The 21,684-nt window shown below is 34.9% G+C and overlaps 1 protein-coding gene across 1 annotated transcript in view; it reads right to left on the reverse strand.

Annotated features, from left to right (window-relative positions):
- The window catches only part of LOC119250814 (cullin-4B-like), a 106,999-nt gene extending 85,755 nt beyond the window's left edge, over window positions 1-21,244 (reverse strand). Inside the window, exons 1-10 of the mRNA XM_054697755.1 lie at window positions 21,132-21,244; window positions 18,948-19,169; window positions 15,505-15,620; window positions 9,728-9,832; window positions 9,233-9,301; window positions 6,384-6,457; window positions 5,618-5,780; window positions 5,441-5,530; window positions 4,397-4,479; window positions 3,827-3,894 (exon numbers count right to left, since the gene is read on the reverse strand). Coding sequence (XP_054553730.1) covers window positions 3,827-3,894; window positions 4,397-4,479; window positions 5,441-5,530; window positions 5,618-5,780; window positions 6,384-6,457; window positions 9,233-9,301; window positions 9,728-9,832; window positions 15,505-15,620; window positions 18,948-19,155 — 976 coding nt within the window. The 5' untranslated portion in view covers window positions 19,156-19,169; window positions 21,132-21,244. The remainder of the gene's footprint in view (window positions 1-3,826; window positions 3,895-4,396; window positions 4,480-5,440; window positions 5,531-5,617; window positions 5,781-6,383; window positions 6,458-9,232; window positions 9,302-9,727; window positions 9,833-15,504; window positions 15,621-18,947; window positions 19,170-21,131) is intronic.
- Window positions 21,245-21,684: the final 440 nt, after the last annotated feature.

Below are 21,684 nucleotides of genomic sequence, written 5' to 3' on the forward strand. Positions count from 1 at the left end.
TGCCCAAAAATAGATGACTGGTTCAAGAAGATGTGGTATACACACACAATGGAATATTACTCAGCAATCGAAACAGATAAACTCATGCAATTTGCAGCAACATGGATGGAGCTGGAAGGGATCATGCTCAGCAAAATAAGCCAGAAAGAAAAAGAAAAATAGTGGATGGTCTCACTCATAGCAGGAATTTAGAAAACCTAAATAAGGGACCAGGAACAAGACTAATAAAATACAGAAAAAATCAAAATCAACAAGCAATTATAAACCAAAGACACACTACGGGGTGGCAGGGAGAGAAAGGATTAGGGTCAAAATCAGGGGGGTGCAAATGTACTGGAAATATAACCAAAATGAAAATGTATACATTGTGCAAAAATGAAAAATGATGTAAGAATTATATAAAATACCAAAAAACCCCAAACATTTTGATCCTTGCAAAGTAAAAGAATGGTCTAGTCATGATGTCCCTGGCTTTGCTACTAAAGGATGTTTACCTGAGAGTCAACCTCCAAATTTTAGCCCTTTTTGTCATTTGTATAGGCTGAGAATTTCCCTTCTGTTCATTAGTTTTTACCTCTATGTCTTTCCTCTCAGACTGTATACAAACAGCAAGAGGAAACCCTCAAAACACTCTGAAGAAGTATCCCCAGTAAATGCACAGGTTTACTGCCTACTATTTTCTACTACTTTCCACTGATCTGGAAAAGTAGTAAGTTTTCTTCCACTAGGAATCAAGGACAAGAACGTATTTACTGAACGTTAACATGAGACTCTAGACAAGACTGCACATGTTCTGATTACAAATGTTTCTCTAAATCCCTAAGATTCAGATCGACCCCATTTTAAAAAGTAAATAAACCTGTTTTGAGAAATTTACTTTTAACTACGTAAGTCCTGTCATAAAATTAAAGTTAGTAAAAAGTTTGTGGACTGAGAGGAACCAGAAATCATTTGTATTTCATAATCAGTTTAGAGATACCTAATATTTTAATAAGAAATGCCTTCTGCAATGTTTAACTAAGAGAAATATTAAAATATATCTTAGTTCCTTCATTGTCTTACTAGCAGATGACGGACTCCAGTGGATGTACAGAACGCAGGCCATTTAGAAGCTGGTTAATCCTTACCTGGAAATTCACTGAGCTAATCTATTATTATCCGATATGCTATTTAACAAGAATTTTTCCTTCCCACAGATAAAAGAATTCACAAATATAATTCAGCGTATGTTTACCTGCCTCATCTCCAACAAAAATATATACTAATCATTCCCTCATGTAGTACAACTGGAAATCCCATCATTAATTCAAGTTCCAGCCATTGTAATGGTTTATATATTAAAATAGTTTCAACTGTCTCTCAAACTATATGTGGAAGCCTATAGATGATATGCAGATCTTGTTTCTGTTCCAAGAGAAGTAACAGTCTGACTTTTAATAGAAAATGCTCAAACTGAAGAGCTAGTTTTCAAAGAGACACTATCCTAAAGATGGTTCCATGAAGAGTGTGACTAGCCAAACATGGGGCAAGGTTAGTAATGTGATTATTCTAGATTTACTTGTATGCTATTATTGTACCATACTGGATAATCTTTGCCTACAGAAAGTTTGGTCCTTGGGAGATAATTTGTGAACCCTTAGGAATCCACGCAGCATAAGAACCTGAGTACTTGTGGTTCACGACACACGTTAGGTAGCAATGTGATTTATGCCAAGGATTCTGAATCAAGCAATGACAGTGTAATCTCCAGAGGGACTGGACGCTAAGATCAGTCACCTGGTAAGTAATCCAAGTGCATCAAAACCCTAACACCAATAAAGCCCATAGACACCAAGACCTGCGTGAGCTGCCCTGATTGGCATTAGTGTCACACATCACTGCTAACAGAATTGAAATTTTTCTACAGAAGAACCTTAGGAAAGGACATATGGAAGTTAATGTTCTTAGACTCTTGACCTCTTGTCCTCTCCCTTTTGCTGATTTTAATCTACATCTTTTCTAGGGTAAGTAATAAACCTGCTTTAACAACTTCACTGAATTCTTCTAGCAAATCAGTGAACCTGAGGAGAATTTTGGTGATCTCTTGAACTGTATTTGAGATCCAGGAAAAAACTTATTACAGGGGCCTCCCGGTGGTGCAGGGGTTAAAGACAGTGCTATCAAGCTATTGCCAGCCACTGCAGCACAAGCTTGATTCCCAGCCAGCCAGGGAGACGACCCACGTGGCGCAGCAGACCTCTTCTGTCTTACCCACTACTCCCCTCAGCAGTGTATTTCAGTAGATCCACCTGTTCCGCTCCCATTCAACCTCTGGTGAATCCTTTCATCCTCTCCCCCACACCTCTGGCATATATCCCAGTTCTTGTATGAATAAATATTAAAAAAAAAACTTATTACAGTTGATTAAAATGTGTTAAATGAATGCTTTATTTTTTTAATTTATTTATTTATGGATACAAGAACTAGGGTTCAGGCCAGAGGTACTGAAGGGGGGTGAGAGGAGAGAGAGTAGGGAACAGATTAGGGAACAGACTAGGGAACAGAACAGGGAGACTGACTGAAATGCACTACTGAGAGGAACAGCAGGCAAGACAAGAGGTCTGCTACACATTGTAGGTAGTGTCCTGGCTAGCTGGGGATGGAACTCATGCAGCAGAGGCTATGGACAGCTTCACAGTGCTGTGCTTAACCTCCTGCGCCACCAGGAAGGCGCACAATGCTTTATTTTGATTCCTTTTCATTTTGATTTTAAATGTCTAAAGATTCTTTTAGATGACAAGAGTGCAAGTCCTTCAAACAGAAAATAAAACTCAATGTATGTTCTCCAGTTCTCTTGTCACAGAAGTTGTTACAGTTTAGTTTATGCGTTTTATATTTAGGAGATACTTACAGTGAATAGGTAAGAAAAAATACAAACAAAAACTGTACATAAGTGTAAAACTAAAATTACAGTAACATTTTGGATTAGCAGATGAAAAGTCCTCACACAACAATGAAATTACCTTAATTAATGAGGAGATCCCTGCTTCCTCATCCACAGGGCTAGACCACCAACTGTTACAAAATTTCTCATAAATGGTGCTGCTGCTATTTCTCTACTACTATATCTATTCTTTTCATCCTCCTGCTATAAAGATTTCCAACACCCAATTTCATACCTAAAATATGATTCGAATTTTCAAAAGAAAAGTGTAATCTGCTCTCTTCAGTTTGAAGAACATTCATAACTCTCCAAAACTTGCTTAGTTAGCTAAGCCACAACAGATTGCTCTTGTTTCTCTGTCTAAAACTGTGGCCAGAAGGTATTAAGCAAGGACTCTAGTTCTTTCAGTGATTTGCTTCTCTTCAATTTCAGTTTTTTGTTTATTTTCCACTTCCTTAATAAGGCTTTCCAAAGGAACACTCACCCTCTACCATACCCACTTTTGCATGCCACAAGGAAGAAAAGCTCAATACATATTTCCTAAAGAAATAGTGGCCTTATGTAAAGAAAATGTAAAATGGCATGAAGCATTATCTGTGATTGAAAAACACTGTGGTATAATAGAAAATTCAGAAAACACACAAAAAATGGATTAACCCCATTTACACAGCCAACAAAAAGATCTGCCTTCATTACCATTTTAAGGCATATATGTAAACCTCATGTTCTATTGTTAACACGATGAAGGACGGATATTTTAGACGACACAAATGCTTTTGCAAGTAAGTTTTTATATTACATTTTACATATCATTTTAAAGGAATAGCTATCACATGGAATACTGAATTTTATTATAAATTTCCCTAAAATATTATTTGCTGAACATATCTCGTCCCTGATTACCTTTCTGAAGAACTTTTGATAAATGTTCACCTAGAAGCTGCTTTTCTACAATAGCAATTAGTAGCTTCCTGTTGGAAAAAAATAAGTTTAAATTACTGAAAATTTTTCACACTGACTTAAAAACACTTTCAAAGTGCTAATACTCAGTGCACATATAACACTTAAGCTTGAAATAGATAGCAGCACCAGAAAATTTCTAGTTTGGTCTTCAGGAAGTACAAATCCTATTACTTGCACTTCTCCTAATTTCAGTGATAAGGTTGTAAATAAGTTTCTTAGCTGCAGAATACTTGGTTATAACATATCTAATTTATATAATTCAATTTATATTAAGAAATTATCTAAATTTATTTTCTTACTTGGTTCATTAAAGAAAAAAAAAACAACTGAAATATATACACAGGAAGAAATCTCTATTTACCAAGCATTCCTTTGATGAAATTGAATAATGAAGAAACAGGGGAGAAAAGCAAAAGAAAAAAAAATACAGCCTCATTCTGTCACATGAACAAGTACTGTTCTATTTAAATAAAAGAGAATGCAAAATATAAGTAAAAATGTAATTCTTACTGTGTGTTCATGTGTAGGTAGGTTCTAACTCTATTTAACTCTTCTTCTAGTAGTTTCTTGATGTGGTAAAGACATTCAAGAATCTGGAAAAAAATTCAATCTTTTTTATTTTTAAAGAATCAGAGGACTTTCATGAAAACTTAAAGGAAGCAAACACATTCCTCTATTAAGTCTCATATTAAATGTATAAATCTATCGGGGGGTGTGTGTGTGTATATATATATATATGTATGTGTGTGTGACATGTGTGATAAACAACACATATAATTCATAGGATACCCATATAGAAAACCACCAAAGAAAGTAAAAAGGTCTTGACCACACTGATGTTTAAAAGTACAGGTATACACAAAACGCTTCACCCCACACGATGGAATCTACCTTCTTCTCCAAGGTATATGCAACATTCTGCAGAATGAGCATCAGGCTACAAAACAAGTCTGTAAGTTATAAAGGATGGAAAACCTCAAAATATGTTCTTTAAGTATAATGCAGTAAAAGTGGTGGGGAGAGAAGGCAAACTCATTTAAGTATGAAAAAATTAAACATATTTCTAAATAGCAAATGTATCAAAGATATCACCAAAAAATTATGAAGTATTTTAATACAAATGAAAAAGGAGACACATCATACAAAAATTTATGCAATAAAATATTATATACATAAATGGACATTTATAACTAATTACAATTCAAAAAATAACATTCTCACAATAATAATATAATCTTCCATGTAAAGGCACTGAAAAGAACAAACTAAAGTTCAAAGGGTAATATTTAGCATGGAATTTAATAAAACAGAGATGAAAAAATCAATAGGAAAAAAACAACACCACCAAGAGTAGGTTATTTGTAAAGATCCACAAAACTGACATACCTTTAGCAAAAGTTACCCAAGAAAAAAAGGAGATTTAAATAGCATAAGCATAAAAATTATCAGAGAAGCATGCAGGAAATACAAATAGACAAGGTTTTCAACAGAAATTTAATGCTTTTCCCCATGCATTATGAATAAATTTTTAAATGTTATTTTGGTTACAAATACCTCTCTATTTTGCACCAGCTTCCTTCCTTCTGTTGCATAGAATCTGCTTGTTTCCTCTAAAAACTTATTCTCAAAAGATTCTTGATAAATCTAGAATAATATGGAAGACTATTTAACATTTATTTAAAATATTAGATTACGAATTAGCTTTAATTTAACAAGTCAGAAATTACTCACCTGCAAATCAGAAAGCATAACTAAAAGCCTTTTGATTAAGCCTCGATCAATCATTTCACCATTTCTTTCCTTTTCAATCAACAAAAGTATTCCATTTACAGTTTTGCTATGAACACTCTGTTCACAAATTATATGTGATTTAAATAATTCAAGTCCCATATCCCTAAAATTAAAAAAAATTGTCTTATATCCTTATATACGTTAGTCTATTTATCCATCAATTATACTCTTCTGCATAAGTACAGGTAAATGCACATTCAAAATAAAAATACAATTTGAAGTCAAGCATTCTATTAAAAATTTCCCACCTTTTTAAATCTCAAATCAACCTACAGAGTTTGGAAATAATAAATATTAGATAAGAGTCACAGTTTAGTAATATATCTAGGTGAAACAATATTCAGAATAACTCTAAAGCCTCTTAGTGCTTCTTATTTTAGACTTCAGAGTACAGCCTTAATAAGTACAATTTTATAATATCATCTTAGAGACCTACTAGGTTTCTTCTCCTAATAATAAAGAATGTGAAAGTAACTTGTCCTATTATGTATCCTATTACTAGTAAGACCCTAAGCCAGCTTATAAAACTGAGACAAAAGTATAGTTTATCACTGCAAGTTTTGTGATCACATGTTCAAAAATAAAACACACTTTTAGAGATAGATATTGAAAATTATTTTTTTCTTACTGTATATTAGAACAGATAAAAGATCTGGTTATAAGTTGTATGTAACAATCCTTTCAAAGTAATTATTGGCATCCTTACCAAATGGAAGACAACATCGAAAACTGAAAAATGTAAGTTCTATCTAGGAACAGAAAAATGTTCCTAATCATGATCTGTCAGAAATAAAAACACATGGAATATTATGGATAAAATTTATTTTGATTAAATTATCATTCCTAATGACCTAAAGAAACTTTACTCTTTAGAAAAACAAAAACAATTATTTTTGGCATTTTGTCACATATTTCCATCAACCTGAAAAATTAAACATTTCAAAATCTATTGGAAAGACAAACCTCCAAATTTTCACTCATTTTCTATACCCTGAATTCCTTCTTATATAATAATGATTTGTGGAAAGACAGGAAGACACTTCATTCATATAAGGAGTATGCTTAAAATAAAAACTTAATTTTTTAAAAGATTTATTTAATTATGCATACAAGAACTGGGGTAGAGGTCAGAGGCGGGGTTGTGGGGAAGTGAGAAGATTCACTAGAGACAGAGTGGGTAGCAAAACAGGTGGATCTTCTGAAATACACTGCTGAGGGGAGCAGCGGGTAAGACAGGAAAGGTCTGCTGCACCATGTAGGTCATCTTCCTTGCTGGGTACAAATTCGTGCTGCAGTGGATTTGTAGTGGTGCATCTGAACCCCTTGAGCCACCAGGGAGGACCCGCAAAAAATCCCTGCTGATTTATTGACATAAGAAGTGCTAAGGATACTCTGCCTAATGTCTGATAAAAGTGAGGCTGAAAACAAGAACACTAAGGTGACACAGTAAAATAAGATATCCACAGTAAAAAATGTTGTAAAGTAGTATAAAATATAAACTAATGCCATGACTTTACATGCCATGTTTTCTGTTTGAAAACATAATATATCAAGAGATAATTATTTATTATGAATTTGCTGCTTTTGTATGTTAATTGCATTTGAGCACATACTGGAAAGGTAGTTCTCAAACATTCTTGTTTTAACTCCCTTTATTCTTTTAAAAATTACTGATAAAACCAAAGAACAATTTTCTTAATGTTGAGTCTATCTACTGACATTTATGTTATCAAAAAATTAAACTGATTTAATTTTTTAAAGATTTATTTATTTATTTATACAAGCACTGGGTACAGTCAGAGCGCGGGAGGATGAGAGAATTCACCAGAGCCAGAGCGGGGAGCAGAAAGGCAGACTGACGAAGTACACTGCAAGGGGAGCAGCGGGCAGCAGGACAGGTCTGCGCACCATGTGGGACCCTCGCAGGTGGCCAGGGATGGAACTGGCGCTGCAGAGGTGCAGGCAGGTTTGCAGCCCAGCCTCAAGCACTGTGACGAGGGGAGGCCCTAAACTGATTTAAATTTTAAAGTAAGTAGTAACATTGACTATATGCGTACAGAATTTTAAATATAAGTTTACCGACACAAATATAGTATGTAATTTTATATCCCTAGTGAAGAATACTAGGATATATTTCAGAGTTGCTAAAAGAGTGAATCTTAAATAGCCTCACCACAAAAAAGAGAATATTATTGTGTGCGGTGACGGAGGTTCTAGCTACTGCGGTAAACATTTTGCAACTTGTAAACATATGAAATTTTTCTGTTCCTCTACTTTAAACTTATACAGCATAAGTTTAATATTTGTAATTATATATCAAAAACATGTTAAGAATTCCTAATCTGGGCCTCCCCGGTGGCGCAGCGGTTGAGCGCTGGGTTGCGAAGCTGCCCGCAGCCTCTGCAGTGCCAGTTCGATCCCCGGCTGCTCCCCGGCCACCGGAGGAGGGTCCCACTCCCCTCAGCAGTGTACTTCGGTCCTTCTGCCTGCTCTGCTCCCCGCTCTGGCTCTGGTGAATTCTCTCACACTCCCGCGCTTCTGACTGTACCCAGTGCTTGTATAAATAAATAAATAAAAATAAATCTTTAAAAAAAAAAGAATTCCTAATCTAAGCAAGGAAGCAAAGAATAATTTATAGCACTTTTAAATGCTATAGGAGAGGCAGTTTGAACAGGAAGGGGAAGCCAAGAGAGAGATAAGGAAACCAGAGTAGAATAGGGTGAAGGTGAGAGCCTAGGATTGAGAGAGAAAATTATGACTTTGTACTACACCTCAAACACCAAACTGTGCTCAGTAAGAGAGTTTTCCAGTATGGCTGGCTGATTAAATTTTGCAAAAAGGAAATGAATATATATGAGATTCAGAATGTATGTGAGAGTGAGGGAATACACCAATGCATTATACATCATGTTTGTCCTTTAAAAAGAACCAAAGCCAGAGATTTTAAGTGTTTCCACAAATTTACTGTAGATGATGTGAGTGATTATTTTTTAATTCTAAAACGTTTGTGCAACAGTGGTAACAAAATATTATTTTCATGCTGTATTAGGCTACAACTGAAAAGAAGGCACAATTTGTGTCATACTGTCATATTCAAAATACAAATATGCCCTGTGTTGGGAAAGTTGCAACAACTTTATCTAATTTAGTAGAGAAACATTTGTATGGCTCTAATTAATGGCAGCATATTCTCTATATCCAAACTTCAGAAGATAAATTACTAATTATATGTATACACATATATACATGAAGAGAACTAGCTATAACTCAAAAATAATGTCTAGACATAAACTAATTTGACATCCATCTGTTCCTCCTTAAGCAAAAATTAACTGTTTAACAAGTATGATTTTCTGTGTCAAAAAAATGTTTCCAACTAAAAAAGGAGTGAAATAAAAATTCTAAATTTTAAAGTACTAACAATGACCTATACATAAAAATGCATTTCCAAAGTTTAAGTTTATAGATACAGTATGAGTTAACTCATACTTGTAACAGAATCATTTAAGATATTCCATCATAATTTAAACTGAAAATAAAATATTAAAACGCTACCATTTGTCTGCCATGGTCTTGCCAGCATTTATCCATTTTCTTCAGAAAAGGGCCATTATCCATAGAATCCATGAGGCAGTGTTAAAAAAAAAAAGTTTATTGCTCTACAAGTATCACACATTCTGGAAAATATTCTAAAAGACTGTATTTGGTAAAATGTAGCTATAACCAAACATGATGCTTAGACAATCAGAAATACAAGCCTGAGTTAACTTACCCCATGTAGCAAAAAAAAAATTTCACTCAGGATATGACATGGAAACTTTTTTTTGTTTTTGTTTTTGTTTTTGCTGGAGCAGGAAAAACAATTTAAGGGGGGGGGATTACTTTACATCAAACCCATTAAGCATCTTTAGATTCCAAAAAGAAAGCGATGTCTGAAATATCCAAACTTCTTTCTCTTTTACCATGGATATGTAGAAACTACAAAATATACATTATTAAAGACAGACAAACAGGAAAAGATGTTAAAGCCTATGGTTTCATAAAAGGATACTCGCTGAACTGTTGGATTTGTGCTTTGATGTGCTTTTCACAAATTTGCCTCAATCGTTCATACAGGTTTGCAGATAAGTTGTAAGAGCACAGGTTTTCAACACTCTGAAAATTAAAAAAAATGCTATTCAAAAATATAGTACATTATAAAACAAAAACTTTATTATTTTCCCATGTTTATTAGTAATGCTGTACTATTAATGATTCATATGAATTGATACATGAATAGAAATATCATCAATACATGAATATGATTACTAAATGGTAAGAGTTATTGGGAAATTTAATTGCAATATGTAAAAACCAAAGAAAATATACTGAAATCATTCCATCCACAATTTGAACAAAGCCATCTTTACTAATTTGTGAAGTATCCAAATTACTTTCTTTTCAATTTGCAATTTAATGTTTATTGAATTACCCCTGGTTTACAAAATTATGTATATTTTAAAAACAATAGCCTCTAAAATTATATACTTAGACTTTGAAATTTTAAAAGCTAAACATTTTAATGTAATATATACAACAAATACAACCATATGTGATTTTAGTAAATGTTGCTTAAAGTGCTTGAAGTAAACAGTGAAATAATTTTGTTAATCTTAAAATATGTCCCATTTAGAATGATGTCATCAAAACTGGTAGAGATGGTCAAAACTGCCTTCCTCCACTAAATAATCAATTAGGACTGGCAAGATCCTGTCAGAACCATTATTTTTTTAAAAGATTTATTTATGTATATGAGAATGGGTGTATAAGCCAGATGTGCAGGGGAGCAGTAGGGTGAGCAGATTCACTAGAGACAGGGTGGGAAACAGAACTGGCCAACTGACTGAAATACACTGCTGATGGGAGCAATGAGGATAGGTGATGTCTACTACAACATGTGGGTTAGCTCCCAGGCTGGCCAGGGATCAAACTCCTGCTATAGTGGCTGTAGATAGCTTGATAGCACTCTCTTTATGCCTTGCATTACCAGGGAGGCCTCAAGAATCAATTCTGACTAAAGAAACATTTAATGAAGAAACAAGTTGCCACATTTCAGCAGTGCAGCTTTGTGATGTTCACTTACTAACATGACAGCCGGTCTTTTGTTGGTGCAACTTGCAGGTGTCAGTGAGGGAAGTACAAACCTTGTTCTTAAAAGAACTGCAGGTGTACATTTTGACTCAAGGACTTGTCACTGTGTCACTGGCTTGGAAGTTTCCCAGAGGCAAAAAAAAAGCTTATCTGAGGGACTTCATCAAAAAGTTTAAAGACAATTATTCCAGATAGAGGCTCCTGACACAAGAATTAATAAACAGAGAAGTGGCATACTGATCAAAAATCAAAAATTCTGGCAAGGCTTAGGAAGTAGAAGGAATATCAAGAAGGCCATGTATATTCCCAGAGCTAAACATGTTCTCTGAAAAGACCTCAAGAATACCTTGGACCTCCCTTCAGGCTACATCCCAGACATTATAAAAATATCTAAAACAGAAATACAAGCAGTATGGCTAATAGTGAATGAATTCCCCTAAAGATCCAATCCTCAAAATCAAGGAAAGGGACTTGTTTGGCTGTAAGCATTTAAGGAAATGTTTAAGCTCAGGAAAATAATGAGCTGACTACTAGGCTAAAGGAACAGGAACACCCACTGACAACATTGGACAAAAAAATACTCCCAACAAAAAACAGTTTATAGTGGTCTTTTATCATATAAACAACAATCACCCACAGGCAATGGACACTGAAGACAAAGGGAAAATTGTGAGCTCCAGAATTACCACAATGTATTTTGAATAAAAAAGTAGGAAACACACAGTGAAACAAGAAAATACGGAAATATACTCTAGAAGTATAACAAAAAAGAAAGAAAAAGTCCATAAAAAAGCAAATACTGATAATACACAATATGCTGGATAAAATTTAAGGATACTGGATTTATACAACAAATTAAGTTAAATGATGTATGCTCAAATGACTAAAATAACTTGGACACAAGTTCTACAATAAAAAAAGAGTAGGGACTTCCCAGTGGCGCTCGGTTGAGCGCTGGGTTGCGAAGCTGCCCGCAGCCTCTGCAGCACCGGTTCTATCCCCAGTCACCAGGCGAGGGTCCCACATGGAGCACAGACCTCTCCTGCCGCTCGCTGCTCCCCTCAGCAGTGTACTTCGGTCCTTCTGCCTGTTCTGCTCCCTGCTCTGGCTGTGGTGAATTTTCTCACCCTCCCGCGCTTCTGACTGTACCCAGTTCTTGTATAAACAAAAAATAATTAATAAATAAATATTTAAAAAAAAATAGGTCTGCGTGTCTGTTCTTGTTCCAGTACCATGCAGTTTTGATCATTATGGTTTTGTACTATAGTTTGAAGTCTGGGAGTGTGATGCCTCCATTCCCTTTTTTTTTTTTTTCAGGAGAGCTTTGGCTATTTGGGTTTTTGGCGGCTCCATATGAATTTCATCAATAACTGTTCTATTTCTTTGAAGAATGACATTGAAATTTTGATTGGAATAGCATTGAATCTGTATATTGCTTTTGGTAGGATGGCCAATTTAATAATGTTTATTCTTCCAATCCATGAGCAGGGGGTGTCTTTCCATTTCTTTGTGTCTTCTTCTATTTCTTTTAACAGTGTTTTATAGTTTTCTTTGTATAGGTCTTTTACCTCTTTTGTTAGATTTAATCCCAAGTATTTGTCACAACACTAATGATAAAGGACTGATCACAAAAATCTGCAAAGAGCTGATGAGACTCAACAAAAACAAAGAAAATAATCCAGTCAAAAAATGGGCAGAAGAGCTAAAAAGAAAATTCTCTGAAGAGGAAATGCAAATGGCCAACAGGCATATGAAAAAATGTTCTACATCACTTGTAATCAGGGAAATGCAAATCAAAACTACAATGAGATACCATCTTACACCAGTGAGAATGGCACATATTAAAAAAACTAGCAACAACAACTGTTGGCGAGGGTGTGGAGAAAAAGGAACTCTCCTGCACTGCTGGTGGGAGTGCAAACTGGTCCAACCACTATAGAAAGCTGTGTGGAGATTTCTGGACCTACTAAACATAGAGCTTCCATATGATCCAGCAATTCCACTCCTAGGTATTTACCCAAATGACACAGAAACATCAATTCCAAAGAACACCTGCACCCCTATGTTTATAGCAGCACTATTTACAATAGCTAATCTTTGGAAACCACCCAAATGCCCAAAAAATAGATGACTGGATCAAGAAGATGTGGTCCATATACACCATGGAATATTACTCAGCATTCAAAAAAGATAAACACATGCCATTTGCAGCAACATGGATGGCGCTGGAAGGGATCATGCTCAGCGAAATAAGCCAGAAAGAAAAAGAAAAATACCGGGTTGTCTCACTCATAACAGAAATCCAGAAAACTTAAATAAGGGACCAGGAAAAAGAATAAAAATAAGAAAGAAAATATCAAAATCAATGAACAACTATGAAACAGAGACACTCTATGGGGCTGGGTTGCGGGGAGGGGAGGGATTGGAGTCAAAATAAGGGGGTTGTAATTGTATGTGGAATATAAAAATAAATAAAAAATAAAAGTAAATCATAAAAAGAAACAGAAAAACTAAAACTGAAAAATATAATAAAAATTCTTCACCAAAAGCAAACCACTTGAAGTAAGACTAAGCAAAGATGCTGAATTAAGATCAGCTAGTCCATGGAGCAGAAAGGAAAATGAATTTGAGGGGAAAAGAATATAAGTTACAGCAACCAAAACAGTATGGTTTCGTAATAATAGACACACAAAACAATGTAGTAAAACTGAATACTTAGGAAAAGAAACTCACACTATGGATCCATCTCTTTTTTGACAATGGTGCATGATCATTCACATGGAGAGAAATTTATAACCACGTACAAAGTTGAAACTTTCCTTATGTTGTATACAGAAACTACCTCAAAATGGACTATAGGGTAAGTATAAGACAGAATACCCAATGCGGATATCCAACGTTACCTCAGTTAAAAACACATAATTTATGAACCCCTTTAAAACATAAAGCAAAATCTGCCTAGCACTGAATTTGGAAATAGTTTCTTACACATGACACCAAGCATAGAGGCAACAAAAGGAAAAACATTCAACAAAACTAAAACTTAGTGCATGGACAGATTTTATATTTAAATAATATGATTTTTACATATACATATTTAAGAATTCATAAATTTCAATAATAAGACAAATATTTTGTACAGCAAAGATGATGATACAAGCACTATGGAAAACAATTATATGCGCCAGTAACATATAATCTTTGAGTCATTCAGCACTTCTACGTCTCAGTATAAGATCAGAATAATTTAAATCAAGTGTTCAAATAGAACTGTAATAAACACTCATGCCAGCAATAGTCACAACAGTCAAAACACCAAATGCTTATCAGCAACCAACTATTTATCAATGTGCAAATAAGAAAAAGTAGATCAAACAATGGATAGTATATACTTATAAAAGGGAATGAAGTGCTGAAATTTTTCATAACATGAATGAACCTGAAAACATTATGCAAAGTGAAAAGCGGCAGAAAGTCATATATTCAATGAGTCCATTTACATGAAATGTCCAGTTTAGATAAAGCATAGTCAGAAAGTAAATTATTAGTCATGAATGGCTTATGTCAACAATGGAATGGTGATTGCTTTCAGGGTTTCTTATTAGAGAAATGAAAATATGTGCTTGACCCAGATAGTGATAACAACTGCAACCTTGTGTTGGTCAACTGTAAGTTTAAGATGGTATAACTTTTGTGTGCATTTCACTATAATAAAAAATGAGGTAAGATGCTTCAAAGACTTTATATTTAAGATAAAATATGCAACCTAAATAAAATGGAATATACACATGTTATTCTAAGAGAATAATTTTCTGACAGAACTAAAGAATAGCACTGTGAAACTATTTTACCTCTGTGAACAAAGCGGAGAAAAAAGAATGAAAGCACCAATTTAGTAAGTGTTTAATATTATTCAGAAGCTGTTCCCAGTGATTTCTATAAATCATACATCAAACTGTCTTGAGTGTAATAAAAGTATCCACCCCATTGGAACTGAGGGTTAGTGCTTTATATTGTACACTAAGGAAAACAAAATAAAAAAATGTGACTAAGACAGCAAGTATGTTAAAGCATTTGATTGGGCGGGGGGGAGGGTGAAGACAATGAACAAAACTAACCAAAATAAAATTCAGTGGCTCATGGTTTATAGATTTTAAATAATGCAAAGAGTGATTATGGAATAATAACAAAGAAAAGTTAAGTACAATAGCAATTGCATTATTTTAAAAGTAAATAAAATGAACTATAATAGACCTCAATAGTATCTCAGATTTAATTGTAATGACTTGGCAAACATTTGTTTGAGTCATGAAATACTTAGAAGAAAAGTAAATAGTTTATAGGGATTTGAAATGATTTAATTACCTTTAGGAAATGATTACAACATCCTGAGTAGTCTTGAAACCCACTTAAGTTAATATGCTTCTTTCCCTGTTTTAGTATAGAAGCAGCTGCTAAATTGGATTCAAATGATTCATGCCATGAGACTCATACACAGATACGCAAAATGTGATGAGCATATCTGTAGGCAAATAACTCACCAAACATAAATACAGAGGAAAGCTGAAGTAATAAATTGTAAGGGTGCAATCCATAATGGATTCCACACTGCAAGATTATAAAACACTCAGGAGGTCCAAAACAAATAGCATTGTTACAACTGCATACTGACTATCTGTATCCAAACCAACACAAACCTGATAGAGTTCTTCCAAGCTGTATTCAGTAGAGATATTGTTCTGGACAGCTTGTACAGCTTCTTTTAACTTCTGCCATGTTTCTTCAGTATAGTTTTCCAGCATGATGTGTTTATCTAACAAATAAAAACAGTACAAAGCAAATCCTCTTGCAGTTGTCAGCAGACTAAAAAATGTAACATCAGCCAACTTCTATAAATAGATTTTAAGCAAGATGTCAAAATCATTCAATAGGGAATAAATAACTACTTCATAAATAATGCTAGGACTAGATATTCACATTTAAAAAGACTGAAGATGAACCACTATTTCATACCACATTCCAAAAGCACCTGGAAATGGTTCAAAGCCCTACACGTTAGAGGAAAATTTATGAAACTCTTAGTAGTACACTGCTTAACCCCATGGATCTGAAAAAAGATTCACCGGTATTACACAAAGTATACCATACATATAAAGCAAAGTACAACTTATTGAACTTCATTCAGTTAAAACTAAAAATTTTTGTGCAGCAAAAGCCATGATCAAGGAGGAAATGAAAAAAGGCCCTTGGAATAGAAAATATTTGCCAACCACGTAATTGGTAAGCATCTAGTGTCCACAGTAAAGAATTCTTTCAAAAATCAATCATAGGGTCCTCCCTGATAGCACAAGGGGTTAAAGACACAACAATATGGGGGCCTCTCCTGGTGGTGCAGCGGTTGAGCTGGGCAGCGAAGCTGCTCTCAGCCTCTGCAGTGCCAGTTCACTGCATTGCCAGTTTGATCCCTGGCCGCCAAGGAGGTTCCCCACATGGCATGCAGACCTCTCCTGCCGCCCACTGTTCCCCTTAGCAGTGTACTTTGCTCTTCTTTCCATTCTGACTCTGGTGAATTCTTTCACCCTCCTGTGCTTCTGACTGTACCCCGTGCTTGTATAAATAAATATATAAATCTTAAAAAAAAAACAACAATATGAAGATAACTGCAGCCATGCAGCATGAGTTTGATCCCAAACCAAACTCTCTCTCTCAAAATATCAAAGTACCAAACCAAACATATGCTTCTTTGGTTGAGGAAAAAAAAAAACTGGTATTATGAAACTCCTTAGAGTTAAATGGGTTAGGCTGGAAGAATAACAAGTTTCAAATTTGTATTTCTTCCTTGTTTTCATGCCATTTCACTTTCTCATCTCTAGAAGCATACTGTTATCTATGGTAGCACACTCCTCCTGTTATGTAGAATGTACCTATTATATATCTTACCTCACAACAGTATTATTTCAAAACCAGAAAAACATTACTAGTTATTTATATCATTAAAAGGGCAATGTGCAATGTTATTTAATATTATTGATGAGTTTATACAAATAAATCAGCAAAAACGAGCAAGACCATCTGTTTCATAATCTGAATAAAATCTGAAAAACAGTGGCAAGTTCCCATTATATTAATCATAAATAAAGATGAACTGGTGAAATTTAAATAAACCTGTGGACATTTAACATCCTTAAGCCATAATCATAAAAAAATAGATCAAATAACCACCATATTGACCTTGAAATAAACAATAAACTACCAAAACCCCTATAAGATATCCATTTCCTGAAATTTATCCTGTAAACTTTCCAAAATATATCAGAAAATTCAAGTTCTATCATTTGCAATTTGATTGCTAAGATTTAATAAGAAAAAAAAAGATTGCTTTTATTTTTACATATTGACCATCTAAAGTTAAGTTTTAGCACCATAAATTCAGCATCTGCTAGGACCTGAAAAAAGAAAAAAAGGAAAAAAACAGAAACAAAACTCCATGGATAAAATATTCAGAACATGCATTTTGAGAAAGTTTATGGAAAGACCAGAAATTCAGAACTATAAAAGAAGTGGGATAGAAGTTCAGAACTATAATGCAAGTGAGACATAACTGAAAATGAAAGATCTAAACAAATATTACTAATTAAGGTAGGAAATGTTCATTTTCTCCTGACAAAGACCTCCTGACCTATAATTAAGGTTGGGATACACATTTTTTAAAACTGTCTACTAAGAGCAAGAAACTTGACATGATTTTAAGGATGCAAGCTCTTTTCTTAAATGCCAAAATACTCAGGTAAAGGTTTTTCCACAAATGCTATATGAAAAAAAATGATAAAAGTCATAGTTTCTAATTTTTTGAATATATCACTGCCTTGGAAAACTTTATTTTTTTAGTTTATATAATAAATTTTATTTTTCTATTCTCCATACAATTCAACCTCCTTATTTTGACCTCAATCCTTCCTTTCCCTTAGAAAAAATTTAAATGCATTTACTGTTAGTAACGGCTCTTTATCTTGTTTCAATGTGTTCCTCCATGTGCATGATTTTCCATTATTCATTCTTTAATTTATCAAAAATTTTAACTGTCTTTTGACTACCAAGAACAGACCATTTTTCAGTAGTAGTACAGATCTGCTCACTGTAAAGATAATAACATGAACTGAGTGCCAACAAGAATGGTTTTAAAATTCATTTTTTAAGAGGAAAACAAAGATCTAACCACAAGGTAATTTTCCAAAAGTCACAAGTTAGTCCAAAGAGGTATCATGGCTTGAATCCTGCCTGATCTTCAGATTACCAAATCAATGACATTTCAACTCTTTGACAAATTATGTACAACACTGAAAACTAATCAGCTCTGCACCTCTGATCTTAAAATTAAAAAGTATAAAATATGAGCTGGGAAACCATTTGTGACTTGAAGTCTATGCATGTCTGCACCTGAATGGAAGAACAACTTGCAACCTACAAGAGCCCACTTTCTGTAACATAACCCTTTTTTGGCAAACCACCAAGCCGGAGGACACCTTACCCAAATCTGGCTTTATAACTAATTGTATACAGATGATAATTTGAATTAGACAGTAATCACTGAAAGCATCTGTCAAATCATTTCTATTTCTTTAATATTCCTCTTTTTTTCTCTTTAAAAATCTCATGTCTGCTAGATATTTTGGAATTCAATTCAAGGGCATCTTATATCTAGGTCTCCAGAACTGGAGCTATAAGACTCCCCACCTTCAATCCAACCCTGGCAAACAAGTTTTCTTCTTTAGTCACTCCCAATTTATTATTTTCAAAAGATTTATTTATTTATGCATACAAGAACTGGGGTGTCAGCCAGAGGTGTGGTGGGGCAGGGGGAGGTGAGAGGATTCACCAGAGAGTGGGGAGCAAAACAAGCAGATGTACTGAAATACACTGCTTGGGGGAATAGCAGACCAGTTAGGAGAGGTCTGTTGTGCCATGTGGGTTACCTTCTTGGCCACTTGGCCGGGGATCGAACTCATGCTGTAGTGGATGATGATAGCTTCAGAGTGCTGTTTTTAATCCCTGCACCAAAAGGGTACTCCCAATTCATTAACAAAAGCATTAACAAGGATAATTCAAAAATGAAATCTTCAAAAGGCAATCATTATATTACCTTTGAAGTTTTTGATTACCAACTTCTTAACAGAGCCAACGCCAGGTCTAACACAGGTAAAATTGGACAGCATTGTGGGGGCTTTAGTTAAGCTATCTGTCTGGCTGCTTGCAGTCAAAGAGGAATTTATCAAGTTTCTGTTCTTAAACTCTTCTTGTTCCTGAGAGGCAGCGATGGATGAATAAGATGGTGAGTTGTCTTCAGACATTTTCACATTAAGTTCTACAAAATCAAAGAAAATCCAGTGTTACTTTTGTTTACTAGAAAATTCAGTACACAAGGCCTGCAAGAAATGAGCAAGTAAAGTTAGCAGTGTTTTTACCTCACCCCTACTGTTATTTTTAAAACTTTTAACAGTTGAAGAAACACCATAAGCAAGCAGATCAAATCTTCAGAAAATAGACAAAACAACAGTGGTGGATAGATAGGAGGGTGAAATATCTTCAAACCATGAAAATATGAAAGATAAATAAGCATCAAAACAGAGGAAAATAAGTACAGAGAAAAAGGAACAAGAGATGAAACAAGAAGTGAATTTCAGCGACAATGCTGTAGAACACACCAAGCTGCTCCTGAAAAGGTTTTTATCTTGAGTAATATGATGAAGGCAAGTGAGGGAAAGAATGAGATATAGATCCTTAGATAGCACACAACAGAGAAGTAGGAGGCATGGAAGTCAGAGAAAAGTAAAAATGAAAACAAAAAGCCAGAGAGAGGAAATGGAAAACCTGAGAGAAAACACATGTTGCACATATATAAGTACAGTTCAAAACCTGCTATAACCCTGCACAGCTAAGGTTAAGAAGTAGACACAACTTAAAACAGAGGTAGCTAAGACAGAGATGACAAACAGGCAAGAAGAGAAAAAAGAAACAAACAGCAGACAGAATATAATATAAAATGTCCTTACCGTGCACCATTATTATTATTTACCCTTCTAGGGGTTTGGGATGTATAACTAACTAAAGGGGGAAAGCTCTGTATTTCCATGGGATATGCATTATGAAAGATCCAGAAAAGCTGGCAAGTATTAGATTCAAAAGAGAGATGAAAGAAGAGAAATAAATCAATGTGGGGGTAAAAAGCACAAGTAACCTGAAGCCTAAAAAAACAAAATGCAGAGGCAATAAAAGGGAGCCATAAGAAAATGAACAGAAATACCAGAAAGGAATAATGTAAGGTAAAATAATGTGAGTCAGCAGAGAGTGAAAAGCAATCATGAGAAAAGAATATATATGCAGAAATTCAGATGCAAGGAGAGGGAGAGAGAAAATATTAGACCCAACTGCAGGGGAAACATGTCAGGAAGGCAGCGGGAGAAACAAGAGATGAAATTCCCGAGAGCTAAAGAAGTCAGGACTCGAGGAAAAACATTCAGTGTCTAGGCAGCAAAGGGAGAAAGAAAAAGAAAATGGAGTAATGGATAGGGAGAAAAAATAAATACGCCAAGTTTAGAGAGAGGGAGAAGCAGGCAAAATAAGCGCTATTCCTGAAGAATGCTTTCTTAAATACGTAGAGTGTGAGTGAAAAAAGTGGTGAGTTGCGGCGGACAACCTTATAAAGAGTTATTTTTTGTTAACGAGATTCCTTCACAAAATTTATTTGAAGGGGAAAAAAAAAAAAGAAAATTGAACAGTAATACCTAGAAGCGGGGATGGGGGAAAAAGAGATGGAGAGGAACAGGCTAGAAACAAAAACTGGAACAGATATGGATAAAAACAAAAGTGGAGTAGGCAAGTGTCAGAGACACAAAATTAGGTTAGAATGACACAAACAACAAACACCCATTGGAGGATGATAAATATGAGGTAAATTGCAACAGACATAGCGAACACAGAGGGGAAAATTTATGGGAGACAACAGTTAAAGTGGATCCGAATTCCAGGATCAAGGAAGATACACGACGGTAAAATAAAGTCTATGACAGAGTCATACCAGTTATAAAGAAACAGGAAACAAAGATGGAAAAGCACATCAGCACAGGAAAGTAATAAAGAAAACCATGTAAACAAAAACGGCTGCAAAATACCGTGTTATGTGAAAACGAAAAGCGAAGAGACAAAAACATGAAAACTCAATGTCCATAGAAATGGTTAAGCACCCAAATAACTAAAAGTATGATAACTCTAGAAAGCAGCGAGAAGAAAGGCCACGCTCTTACCCTTACAGTTAAGCACAGCTTACCACTTCATGATGTCCGGACTGCCGTCTGTAGGTGACAAACAACTCCCGGGAGAGAGTACCTCAGGTAGGACTGTTGACTACTTAATGGCCCCCGAGATCTCGCGATACGAGACCTCACCCTCTCTCCCCCGGAAATGACTGAGTTCAAATTCCTATTATGACCCACCCTTGCACAATCACAAAGGATGGTCCGACAAGAAAGGGGGAGAAGGAACTAGATTGTGTCATGACAAATGATAGCTGTATGTGTACAAAAGAAAACTTTGTGAAAAATCACATTGTTGCACTGGATTGATGATACTGCAGGTGTATGCAGTGAGTGTTTTGAATGACCTAAATGTTTTGAATGTGGTGTACTGTTTATCAAAACATGGCAGGAAAGTGGTGGGGGTGAACTGAACCTCTTCACTGAATAATTTTGTAACAGTCCTATCAAAACTGGGCTAGCAAAAACTCAGCACCGACCAGTTTAATATATAATGTTTATCACTCTTACAAAAGAAACAACTTTACTATTTTCTTTCTGTTAACTTCTTTAACCTCACCTCTAAAC

This window comes from Talpa occidentalis, unplaced genomic scaffold (assembly GCF_014898055.3).
Source record: "Talpa occidentalis isolate TD23 unplaced genomic scaffold, MPIMG_talOcc4v2.1 talOcc4.18, whole genome shotgun sequence".
In the NCBI taxonomy this organism is placed as follows: Eukaryota; Metazoa; Chordata; class Mammalia; order Eulipotyphla; family Talpidae; genus Talpa; species Talpa occidentalis.